Below are 13,492 nucleotides of genomic sequence, written 5' to 3'. Positions count from 1 at the left end.
TTCTTTATTTTCTCTCTTCTATAATCATGCGTAAACTTTAAATTATATTTATATATATTATTTTTAAAAAATTATTTATATCAAAAGTGTAATTACCAAAAAATCGAGGCTTTTTTTCAATCGGTTTTCTTAGAATCCCGGAAGATGAACGGATCCTTGACATTGATTTCAGATTATATACAACGTCACGAAAGATTTTTTTTTTTTTGAAGAGGAAAAATTTAAAAAAAGTAAATTTTATAGAAAGATTTAGAATCAATGAATGACTTGAGACCAAAGTTTGTAAACAATTTCTGTAATTATCCGAGTCACGAGGGTAGAAAATTATTGGAAGGTTAGGATAATGAATTATGCTATCATGTCGCACGGACGAAGTGCTTTTCCATTATTGGTGTGATGTCTTATCCATCTATCTATCATTGCACGCTTCTCTAATCGAATTTTACTCAGTTACAAGATTTTTTTAAAAAATTTATTCTAATTTTTATCAAATAAAATCAACGACATATTAATTAAAAGTTTTAAAAATATAATTTTTGTAAGTTTAAGATTATTTACAGATGATGCGTTCTGAACATTTTCTTACGCTCATTAAACAAAATCTATCTTAAATATATGCGAAAAATATATATTTTTATATTGTAAAAATTTCATTTTAAGGATTTAAAGATAATCTTTTATTAAATTGCTTTGATAAAAGCGCGTGTAAACGTTCTCTCTTGGTTGTATATTCATACTGCTCTTGCGCTTCACACTCGGATCGGTATCCATGGAGACAGATGAAAGTATAATTATTGTCTGTGGGAAAAGAGAGGCAGTTTGCGATGCTTCTTGTACGCTATTACATAGAATAACATGCTACAAATGGATCTATCTGTTAGCATTTGAATTTAATTAACATCTTTAACGTTCGTAACTCCCGAAAGTGGTTGCTAGTTAGATGGAAATGTAGTAGGAAAATTAATAATCTTTAAGTACAGTTATTAAAATATTTAATTAATTTCTTAAAACCTATAAAATTTAAGTAAAAATATTAAAGTTAAAACAATTTTTAGTTAAATAATCAATGAAATTTTTTAGAATAAAAACTATTCGAATTTTATCATATAGAGCCGTGTGAAAAGATGTATTGCGCCTATGGAGCGTTATGTTTAGTGGATGAGAAAAGTCAGCAGGCATACTGCAGGTGCCAAGAAGTATGCACAGACATCTTTGCACCCGTCTGTGGAAGCGACAAAGTGACATACTCCAGTGAATGTCAACTCAGAATGGCTTCCTGCACTCAGCAAAGGAAGATATTCATTCAGCATTCAGGACCTTGTGGTAAGATTTGAGCATGACTTTACTTCAAAAAATCACCTTTTTACTACACTTTTTGGAATGAATTGATATAAAATAACTTCTATGGATTTTAAATGAGAGGAAAATATTTTTATATATATCAATGTATGATAAGATGCTGAAGATATCCAAGATGCTGCGATGATCTTTTTTTTTCCTTAAGAGGATTTCTAAAACTTATATATTTTAGAATTTATTTTGGAATTTTAATTATTAATTAGTCAAATTATTAATTTAAAAATTCAACAAAAGTTTTAATAAAATTTAAATTTAAAAATTACAAAGAGAAGAAGAATCTTAAATTAAAATACTGTATATTTTTAGATTTAAATTAATTCTTTTTAGAAAATAATAGAAATTTCTGAAGCAATAACCGCCTATTGAAAAAGAATCTGTCATAGCATCTATGGAATTTATACTATAGCTTTTAAAATAATCCAGGATGAAGTTAAATATTAATATCTTGAGCTAAGAATGTTATATATAATTTATAATTTTGATAATACATCGATAAAATTTCTTACTCATATAGATATACACAAAAAACTTTAAAATAAATAAAAATTTATAGAAAAAATCGAAAAAACACATTCTAGAATTCGATCAATCTTTCAATACGTAGCTTCATATTGAAGTTCAAAATATTCTAATTAATATAACATCGCAGCTGTCGCGCTGTCACCATCTTCCATTAATAACTTAAAGATGTAAATTATAAATTTTCAAAGTTATGCAACAGAATTCCACATATACATATGTATACAATACATCCAATTTAATTTATTATCATGAGAATCAGTTGTCTTGTTAGAGGAATTGTCTACAGTAAAATCAAAGTAAAAAAAAGAAATTTCTGATTTTTTTAAGTAAAAGAGTTTCAAAGAAATGAGTTTTTATCAACTTTTTCCAATGATTTTTTTTCTTTATTTATATATTATGCACAAAACAGAGTTACCACTTGACTGCATTCAATTTCTACGATGCCATGAACTGTTGAAATATTTATGTTCTATTGATTTTAACCTCTCGAATTGTTATTTGAGTTATTTATTGCCTGTCCTTGAATGTGATCAACGTTTTCAGGTAGATTGATGCAAGCCATACGAATTTTCTCATTGTATCGATTTGCAATAAACGACAGACACACACACGTACACCAAAGTCATTTTATATTAAAATATAACTAATTAACTTTTTTAAATGCTCCTGTATTATGTTTTCTTCTATTTTTACAGCCAAATTTCGTTTAAGCTTCTTATAAATCCACTTTTGAAGTGTAGAGTATCGATAGGAATTCATCATTTAGAATTTTTTTAAAATAATTTGTTTTCGTTGATCTTTCGTAAGGGGGTGTTTTGAATTTAAGATAAATCGTAAATCAATTAATTCCTCTTTTGCATAATTGAAATTCTGTCACTGGAGAACGGAAACTGTGTTTACCGTTACCGTAGCAACCGGATACAATAGGAGGATGAGGAGCATCATCCCGATTTATCTCTTTATCATTTATCAGAGAAACAATAAAAAAAGTTATCAATCGAAAGCTTAATTTTACTTATTACTCGGCTGAAAACAAAATATACACCTCCTAACAATCGTAATTAGCAATTTAGAAAGTGAGAGAAGCGAGTGAAGTGCTGGATAAAATTAATCATCTTTAGAAAAAGATAATTTTCCTCAAGTTGGAAAATGTTAAATCCGAATTACTTCCACATCAGAATCTCGTGTGTGTGAGAGATTTTATACACTGGCACGCCATCTAAAGCTGTTCTTATAGGCGCAGGCGCTGTTTGTAGAAAGCGATCGTTCAAGGCAGCATGCATTCACAATCCACCATCTTGTCATCCTTAGAGTCATGTTCGAGTTATAAGATGAATAATTGAATAGGAATTTGTTAATATGTCATTGTATACGTCTTATAATCATTCTAGAAATGTGTTGAATTTAGTATAATCATGTTTGAGATGCATTGTGTGTATCTAGTATGGGTATTGCCATTATTGACAACTGCCACACTTGCTTGTTACAAATATCCCTCAGATATGAAAGACCCGTGCCAGACGAAGGAGTGCAACTATGGAGCCCAGTGTAGACCATCTCTAGATGGTAGGACTGCAGAGTGCGTGTGTCCTGCCAAATGTGCCACTTATGGTGACAGTCGTGGTTCTAGACCGGTTTGTGGTACCGATGGTAAAGATTATCCAAATGTCTGCGAATTGAGAAGAACTGCTTGCAGAGAAATGCGAAATGTTCAAGTGAAATTTCAAGGAAGATGCGGTGAGTTAAGTTTTTCTTATATTTCTAGTTTTTTTTTGTTTTTTTAGACTAAATATAAGGTTAAAGCACAAAGGAGTGAATGAGTTAACACCATCTGGTCGATTCTCATATCTAAGAAAAAAAAATTGAATAGTTTTATTACATTTTCATATAAAAAAGCTATTAAATTTAGTGTAATTTTAATAAAAAAATTGAATTTTTAAATCAAATTATCGATATAACAACTTAACAATCTCATCACTCTTCTTAATTATTCTCTTAATAACTTATTTTACAATGATTTAAATAGTGTGATGTCGTTAATCTAACAGAATTTAACGTTGTAGAATACGTAACTTTTAATGCTGAATGAATAAATTTTAAGAATTAACATTTAAATTAAAACAGTATTCGCCATACTATTTGCATTACAGGGAAAAAATAAAGTTGTTTCTTTCCTGTTAGCAGAGAGGCAATTTTAATAGCACACTCTTTAGCAAATCAAGAAATGTTTGTCAAAGTTGGTTTTGTTTGCTCATCTCTGCACAGTATTAGAATTTCTCTTCTCTTTAAATTACTGCATACACAAATTTGTTGATGGAAAGTCTGTTTAATGGTTTATTATCAAATAATTCAACAGTTTAAATTGATGAAGAATCGTTAATTTGGAGGGAATTCTATTGTTTTTTGATGCGGAAATTTTCAGTTTTCTGTACAGTAATTGATTATATAGATAATACTAAACATCAGGGCATTGGTTCTAGAAAGTATTATAGAAATTATCTGGAAACAAAACAAAAACAAAAATGTCAATTAATAGGATCCGTTAGATCCTCTTACCGATGTTATCATCAAAATAAACGCGCCTGGATCGCAATGTTATATCTCAGATGAAATCCCAAAAGACATTAACTGTAGGAGAGTGGATTAGGAGTGACCAAAAGTCATCATCTAGTGCCACAGACGACAGAGTCAGAAATAAAGGATGGAACTCTGTGAGGTAGAAGACAAGTGGGGTAAGAACCAACCAATCAATAAAACTTTCACCACAACCAACTACTTTCATTTATTCGGTCCCGAGACATTTTTCGACACAAAAAGCTTTCTATACAATTAAATAAAACTAGTTTTCTTCTTTTTCCCCCCCTTCTAAGTTTTAGTTCGGAACAAACTTGTTTTTTATAATTTAAATAAAAATCGAGAATAAATTACTACATGGACAAAGGCATTTTTCTTACGTCCTAAAGAAGATATCTCATTAAGAATCCTACCAAAACTGACGTTTACTATAAGGTCCTAGTTGGAAAAATCTGGATTTTCCTACTTAATATTCATTTGATCTTACAAGCTCTTTCGTCTCATAACTAGACAATACGTGATAAGATCTGCAAAGGGTAAATTAGGGTGGATCGCTAAAGATGTTTCAGTTATGCATCTAACATGGAAAAGAATGAATTGGATGGAATTCATGAATTATTAATAGTTTCTTTTGCTTTCTTCTAAAATGATTTTTTCTCGTTTCGTGTCGGTGATAAGGCAGATTAGCCGTAGGAAAGGAGGAATTATTTTAAAGTTTATCAAAAATAAAAGAAAAAAACATGTATTGATGAAAATATATTTTGTAGCAATTTCTCTTAAGATTTTATAAAATTTAATTTATTGTACAAGAAAAATCTTGAAAATTTTCTAATTTTTAACCGTTTGGAATTATTAAAACAAACAAAATTTTTAATAAAAAAATTACTAATATAATTCCGTTTGGTTGCAAGATTTTTGTATTGAGTCATCGTATCTTGTTTAACGCTTGGATTAAGTTTAAAATGAGTTTAACGAACCGAAACTAATCAAATTGAAACTTCATAATATGTTAGATTTAAATCTTCAGCTACCTGTTCATGTATTTTTTTAGAGAAAAGATTATATTTGATTTTTTTGACAAGTTTTCAGAAGTGTTGTTGAATATGCCATTTATTTTCTTAGAAAATCTCTTTCAGTGTTAACGCATTCTGGTTCCAAAGAAATAAAAATATATATATATTATTTTTTATTTTCTGGCATCCATCTACTTTCTTTTGAATAATAAAATTGAAAATAAAATTTCAATTTAAACTGGAAAAAATCTATATGTATATATATATATATATATATATAAATTCATATTCTTTCTGCAATAAACTTTAATATAATTACTTTAAATGTTTATTTAAAAAGTTCCTATAAAATTAGCAATGATTATAAACTAAAATAACAATTTTAATCTAAAAAAATTCATATTTATTCTACCAATCCTCTATGATTGAAGAGGATGTATGATAAAGGTTGAAGCTCAGATCTTTACAATATATTTATATACTTTCATCGATTTTGAAGTTTAAACGATTTTCTTGCTATAAAAATAAAATTTCTATATATATAAACATCTAGATATTTTAAATTTCAAGTTAAAAAGTAAAATATTTCGAATATTATTACAAAAATTTACGATATTATATAAATGATTTAAAGTTGTAGTAATTGGCCCCTGTACAAGTGTCTTTACCTCACTACAATGTGTCGTGCAGGGAAACATATCTCGGGACGCAAGATCGCGATTCGTGACTTGATTCTAAAATAACCAACACACCCTTTGTAAGAAATTTTTTAAAATTCACATTCTTTCTTTCTTGGAATTTGAATTTTATAAAATAGTTTATAAAAGAAAGCTTATTTGAATTTTCACAATAGATGTAATAAATTTTCATGTATATATAGATGCAAACAAATTATTGTAACAGCAAAAAAAAACTTGGTTAGTAATAAATTATTGTACTATTTTTTATTAAAATTCACAAGTTAAATAGGTAATTTAAACAAAAATATTTTTACCATGTAAAATATTTCTATTTAAATATTCATTATCATCTTCGGAAAATTTATTTATACTTCTATACTTATATATATATATATATATATAATTTAGTGTATGTTATATAAAATAAATAATTATTATATTAAATATACTAAATTTTGTGGAAATTTTAGCTAAATTAAATACTTTTATACTTAAAAAAAGTTAGAAAAATGAATAAATTTGAAGATGAAGCGATGCAAAACATTAAAATTAATGCCTGGAGATATTTTAAAAAAATTTTTAAATGATTTTTCTGGAATTTTTCGACGTGTTATCTGCTGTTAATATCACTTCTTATGATATTTATATAGAACAATTTAGGATTTTTATTGATCATTAAATGCAGATGCTCTATAGGGTTTATCATCTGTCATTGTCAAAGGTGAGATTACGAGCCATATCAAGAAGCGTGTACAACACAAAATACCTGATTGGGATTTAGTTCTACTTAATCTTTTTTTCTGATATTTTTATTGATAAACAATAAGACAGAAGAACATTATTATGATCATAATATTTTATCCTGACGAAACTTTGTTATCCTGACAGAAAAATATGAAGATAACAAAGTTTTTTCTTTATCAAAGGCTAACAAAGAATACTTCTTTATGAAATGATACAAAAATAGAATTAATTTCCTCTCTCGCTCGTCATCAAAATTTGGTATTTAGTTTTATAATCTCTACTTAAGCAAATAATAATCATTGCAACTTAATTGCACGACAAATTTTCTTTGAAGAGGAGCGAAGTTTTGGATATTCTTTCTTAAGATAATTTACAATTTTAACGTGAAAATTTTTTAATTTTTTTATTAAAAAGTTACACTTTATCTATATTTATCAATCTATAGCGATTTTTCTACTGATAAACTAACTCGTTTTGAGTATTTTTAGATTTTATGCGATAGTTTAATTGGCGTATCGAGGCGTAATATCCATTTTAAGGTCACCTGGTTAAAAATTCTTAATAAAATAAGTAACCACGTGATTAGAATTGTACATTAAAATTGTTGTACAAGATTATAATCGACTTTAATGTCCATTAACATAACTTAAATTATCCATTTTTTAAAATTATTTCTTGTTAAATTCACAGCTTAAATTGGCATTTTATTATTATTATTTTTAATAAAAATTAGCATAAATTGACTATAAGATTTAATAAAAAATTCAAATTTTTATAAATTACAATTGTAAAATAATTTTAAAATTAAAAAATAACTAATTAATTAATACTGAAATAAAGTATATAAAACACGTTAGAAACACGAGGAAAAATATTTAATAGAAATATTCAAAATTAAAAAAAAAATAATTTAAAATCTTTAATTAATTTAAGTACTTTCGTTAAAAATTATAAAAAAATCGCTAATTTTAATTACTTCTCTTCACTATGAAAAATTTAAAGGATAAGACGATTTAAGATCGAAATTTTAATTTTTTATTAAAATATATATTTATGTAAATAGTCTTTTGTTAGTTATGAAGGGCAATATAAGGAAAATGAAAGCAGATAAAGGACTACTTGGCATTCTATTCAATAGCATGAATAGGAGAATCAAGTTCAACATCCGCATCAAAGCAACCACATTTCAATCTTTGTACAAATCTACTATTTCTAATTTAAATATTTAATAGTTTTAAATTTATTTCTATTAAGTAAATTTTAATCCAATAAATTTTTACAATTTCCTTTATATATTTTAAAATATCTTATTAAGTTTTCGAATGAAATTGGAATTAATCTTCCGCATCCTTTAATCTGATAAATCATAAGGATCCTCTTAACTAATAATTAAATTTAACTGATTAGCTTATAATTTTATGATTTTTGGGATGATAAATAATTAATAACCTTATGAATTTTAATAATTTATCTATCGGAATTACGAGTAAATGTGGAATTTTATGTTCACAAAGTCTGTATATCTTTTATTTAAATATAGATCCAACGAACTTAGAATTAATAAAATATTCACTGTTTCAGTATGAAAACTGAATGATGAGAAGCAATTACTTCGAAAATAATGGCAGATTTTCTTGGAATGTTCGATAGAATTGAATCATTTATCGAGATTGACCTATAGATAATTTAATGTGCATCTTTGAATTTAAATTTTAAGGATAAACTGGAAAATCTGATTGAAACTGAAGCTATTTTTCTTAAATTTACCATATGTAGGCCATTAATCTTCTCGTTTTAACCCGAGAAATCCGATAATAATCCATATTTTGAAAGAAGTTACGTTAATAGAAATGATTTTTCTTGATATTAATAGCATATAAGTTATAAACTTCTTACTTTTCATACTAAATACTAACTGAAATTAAGTTTATAATTTGATTACTTACTATAATAATATTTAAATACTGATTTATATAAATTTTTAAGAAAATTTCAAGGAAATCAATTGATTTTTTAGAAATTCATGATGAACTAGTTCAAGAGGATGCTGAAAAGTTTGCTATTTTATAACTAGAGAATCCTTGTCGATAACTTTATCCAGTTTGTGATTTATGATGATTATCTGGTTGAAAATATATTATATATGTAAAAAAATATGTATTTTTTAGATTTATTCCTGTATTTTACTCCTAAAAATTTATCATTTTTCGAAATTAGTTAAGAAAGTTTCGCTTTTCGAATATTAACATTCAGTATATCATTTTTAATCAAGAATCTTGCTCGTAGAATTTAAATAAACGATCTGTTTTCAACTTTGCCACCTCAAGCATTTACTATTCATTAACCAAAACAAGAAAGCAAACCAAAATGGCGTCAAATCGAACTAAAATTCAGCCAATTCAAGGAAGAAAAAAATCATAGAGAATTGTAAGGTTGGCGAGTGGTAAGAGAAAGAATCACGTAAAGCTGTAATTTGAATATAATAATGGTACCACCCTCTCACACACGATATAAGCCACGTTTTTGTTTCGAAAAACACACACACAAAAAGAGGATATCTTTGAAGACATATCACGCGAAATGTATTTGAATGTGGAGGTTAGAAAAGAAGCTAACAAGTGGAGGTGGAGGATGGAGATTTCCTTCAAGAAAATAATCGATTCTGATGAAGACAAGGTCGCAGACACCGCATAGATCGATGGCTTCAGACATAGGTCTATCTAAAAGGGGGGTTTCCACTTACTGGAATAGCCGTCATTTTCTCGAACGTCATTTTTCTGCTGAATTGTCCTCTCGTACTGAAGTACTTTCTCGTATGACAGGTGAATTCTTCTTTATAATCTCCAACTCATTCTTTCTGTACAGAATCAATTTACTTCCTACAACTTTTTATCGGTTCAGTAACTAGAAATTATACTCTATTTTTTAATATTTAAGAATGTTCTACTTCATCCGCATCATTAGAAATGTATTCACACTTTTCCTCTGCAGATCCTTGCGAAGGTGTGGAGTGTCCAGCATCTCAGGTGTGCCAATTAGACGAAAATCGTAACCCCATATGCCGCTGTAACGCTATCTGTTCACCAGATTTTAGACCAGTTTGCGGTTCGGATGGCAAAACTTACACAAATGAGTGCTCTCTTAGAGTGGAGGCTTGCAAATCACGTAGAAGTTTAAGGATCATATATACCGGAGAATGCAGTTCTGGTAAGTTTAAATTATTCATAACTATAGAATTACCATTCTTATGTAGTTTAAACAGTAATTTTTTAAAATAAATTATTCATAATTTAATATTCTGAAGCGGGGAAGTATATATGTGTGTTCTTTATTTAACCTTAATAAATGTTGCATAGGGTATAGATGAAAACGTTCTTGTATGAAGTATCCATTATTCAAAAATCCCTCTTGACCCACCAAAACACGAAAACAAATTTTAGACAAGATCAATTCGTCATTTCCTCTTAGACTCGACCAGTTCTGTTGTCCTCACTAATCCAATCACACCTTTTCCTCTTGTGGATAACGGATACAACCTACGCGTGATACCTCACGGGAAATCAGTGACGGACATTACTGGTTTCCATGACAACGTACAATGTTCAACCGGGGACATATGTCACATAACATATCTATAATTGAATGTTACTTCTAACTCCAAGCTTTCATTATCCTCTGTGGGTGATGCTGTAACTTGGAGTTATAAAACAGTCCCAAAAATGAACTTGGAGATGAGAATATTAATTAAATTATTACGTTAATTATCGAAGATATTCGTAGATATCAAAATTAATAAATTGATACCATTCGTATCGAATTATTAACCATAAATAACGCGTCACGACGTTATCGTTCCACTTAATATACTCGTAAAGTATGGCACTAAAATCGATTTGTAATTAACAAACAGGTGCCAACCCGTGCGAGAATCTTCAATGTGGACCCGGACAAGAGTGTGATATTGATAGATACGGTATAGCCACCTGTCAATGTCCCGGTGCTTGCGAACCAGTTATGAGACCAGTTTGTGGGACAGACGAACGGACGTACGATAGTCAATGCGAGTTGAGACGTCTAGCGTGTGTCAGGAAACAGGACGTGTTAGTTGCGTACAGAGGAGAATGTGGTAAGGATTCTTTATCTAATTTTCTAATGAATAAACTAGTGATGAATGCGGTTACACCCGATGGTTGAGTGCAGAGAAGTTTGAACTGTTTTGTGCTTGGTAAAAGTGATGAACATAATATATTTGGAGAAATCGATAGAAAAAAAGTGGGAGAAACACTTCTATAGGAGGAAACCTCGTCCATTTCTGACACCAACGTGTAACACCTCTGTAATTACAAGACGTCCCTGATAACAATATCCCTGGAGGCAATCACTTGGAGAAGAGCCAACTCTCTTACAAACTTCTGATCATTTACAAATTTTGTAATCCGTCAATATAAATAAATGTAGCGAAGGAGGGAAGAAAGAAACAAATTTCATTCGTTTTTAATTTAAAATATTCAATTTTTAACTTTCTAAACGGCAAAAGACTCATTTTAATTCTTCTCTCTGGTTCTACGTATCTGATACGAGATGATCATTACAGGTATAAAGGGTCCTTGTAGTAACGTACGGTGTGAATTCGGTGCCATGTGCGTCATCAAGGGCGAGGAACCCGTTTGCGAATGTGCCACGTGTTCTGGAGAATTCCAACCCGTTTGCGGATCCGACGGAATATCTTATAACAATGAATGCAAACTAAAAAGAGAAGCCTGCGAACAGAAAACTCAAATTTCAATCAATTATCACGGGCTCTGTAGTGAGTATCTACGTGTAAATTATGTTTCTGCAGAAAAAGTATGTTGTAAATTTATGTTTAAAAATGACTTTTTATTGGCTAGACGGGTGTGAAAATAAAAAATGCGAGTTTTATGCAGTGTGCGAGAGCGATGGTCAAGGAGAAGCTAAGTGCATCTGTCCTCAATTCTGTGCAAAAGTAAGTAAAATAAAGCAATTATTCAGTTGGTGACGATAAAAACAACAGTTTTCTATCATAAAAAATCCAATAAAATCACCCTAAAATTATAATATATCTAAAAAAATCGGAATGATTTCGTCGAAAATAAATTTATTCACTTAGAATATATTACGATGCTAAAAACCCGAACCAGATAATGCGATAATGCAAATAAAATCAGTTAAATTTGTTATTTTTCTTTTTATTGATTACATTTTAAAGCAAATGAGGCAAATAGTTGACACCTGTTCGACAGGGAAAAAAGATATTTATCAATAGAAAAGTATCATTTAGATTCTCCTGTGCTTAAATTCGAGGCTTGACAAATAAAAATTCTTGATTTTGAGTTTCCTCTAACCTTTAATGGTGTTATTTTCTTTATAGATGGATTCACCCGTTTGTGGTACTGATGGTGTCACATACGGCAATGAATGCGAAATGAGAGTGTCAGCTTGTAAAAAGCAACAGTACGTCATGGTTGCTTCCAAAGGAGCTTGTGGTGAGAATCTCTCTCTCTCTTCTTCATCCTTTACGCAGCATCCCTGCGGATTGTAAAACGTGTTCTTTGCAGATTTATGCTTGAACGTGCATTGTAAATACGGTGCCAGATGCGAGAATGGTAACTGCGTGTGTCCTACTGATTGTCCAAATTTATACGAACCGGTTTGTTCCAACGATGGTACAACTTATTCTTCTGAATGCGAGATGAGGAAAGCATCCTGTCAAGAAACTCAAGAACTTCGAGTGCTTTTTTATGGTGAATGCGAAGATATTGGTGGATCTTCTGGTGTTGGTGAGTTGGCATTTTGACTAAATTTTCTTTAAAAAACCGCAAATAATTATTTTTGGAATAATTTATTTTGCTGTAAAAACAAAATTCTTTTATTTTGCTCTTGGTTTTCTTTATGATTGGTGAATATTTTTATTTATTTATAAATTTTATACGATAAAATATTGTGAAAATAGTATGTAATTTGTACTGAAATTTCAAAAAATAGTTGTGAATTTAAAAAATTTATTTCATAAAATCCGAAAAAATACAACAATCTCGCATTGGATAATAGAAAAGTAACAAATATTGGAGTTTTTTTTTGAAATTTTAATAATCTATTTTAAAATTAATAGAAAAAACAAAACGTATGATTTTTTGAAAGTTTTTTATATTTTTTATTTCTTCTCCTCTCTAAAAATTACTCACCTTCCAGCTACGAATATTGAAGTTATTCGGAAATCCGAAGCAATTCTAGCATTAAAATATTCATGTTTTTGGATAATAATTCAACAAAAACAATTTGTTTTTAGTTGATTTTCCAAAAAAGCAGAATCAATTTAATTTTTTTCTAAAAAAATCTTGTTCAAAAATCGATTAAAGTATTAAAAAAACAAATATATTCTTTTATTTTTTTTTATTCTTACTTTTCCTTCTTGCCCTTTCCTTTTCTTCTTCCTCTTCCTCCTCTTCTTCTTCTTCCTTTTCGTTTTTCTTCTTTCCTTTTTCTTTTTCCTTTTCTTGCCTCTTCTTTATCGTTCTTTTTCGCTTCGTTTACTTCTCTCCTTCCTTATTCCTTCTCGTTTTTTTCTCTCGTTTTTTCTTC

The 13,492-nt window shown here is 29.0% G+C and overlaps 1 protein-coding gene across 3 annotated transcripts in view; it reads left to right on the top strand.

Annotated features, from left to right (window-relative positions):
* The window catches only part of LOC136985828 (agrin-like), a 93,769-nt gene that overhangs the window by 67,107 nt on the left and 13,170 nt on the right, over nt 1–13,492 (top strand). For all 3 annotated transcript variants that reach the window (XM_067283189.1, XM_067283188.1, XM_067283190.1), the window contains exons 3-10: nt 1,111–1,323; nt 3,382–3,618; nt 9,884–10,099; nt 10,803–11,018; nt 11,487–11,699; nt 11,782–11,876; nt 12,282–12,396; nt 12,469–12,690. In XM_067283189.1, coding sequence (XP_067139290.1) covers nt 1,111–1,323; nt 3,382–3,618; nt 9,884–10,099; nt 10,803–11,018; nt 11,487–11,699; nt 11,782–11,876; nt 12,282–12,396; nt 12,469–12,690 — 1,527 coding nt within the window. The remainder of the gene's footprint in view (nt 1–1,110; nt 1,324–3,381; nt 3,619–9,883; nt 10,100–10,802; nt 11,019–11,486; nt 11,700–11,781; nt 11,877–12,281; nt 12,397–12,468; nt 12,691–13,492) is intronic.

The sequence above is a fragment of the Centruroides vittatus genome, unplaced genomic scaffold, assembly GCF_030686945.1.
Source record: "Centruroides vittatus isolate TY-2023 unplaced genomic scaffold, ASM3068694v2 contig_979, whole genome shotgun sequence".
In the NCBI taxonomy this organism is placed as follows: Eukaryota; Metazoa; Arthropoda; class Arachnida; order Scorpiones; family Buthidae; genus Centruroides; species Centruroides vittatus.
This window is presented reverse-complemented; position numbering and strand designations above follow the sequence as displayed.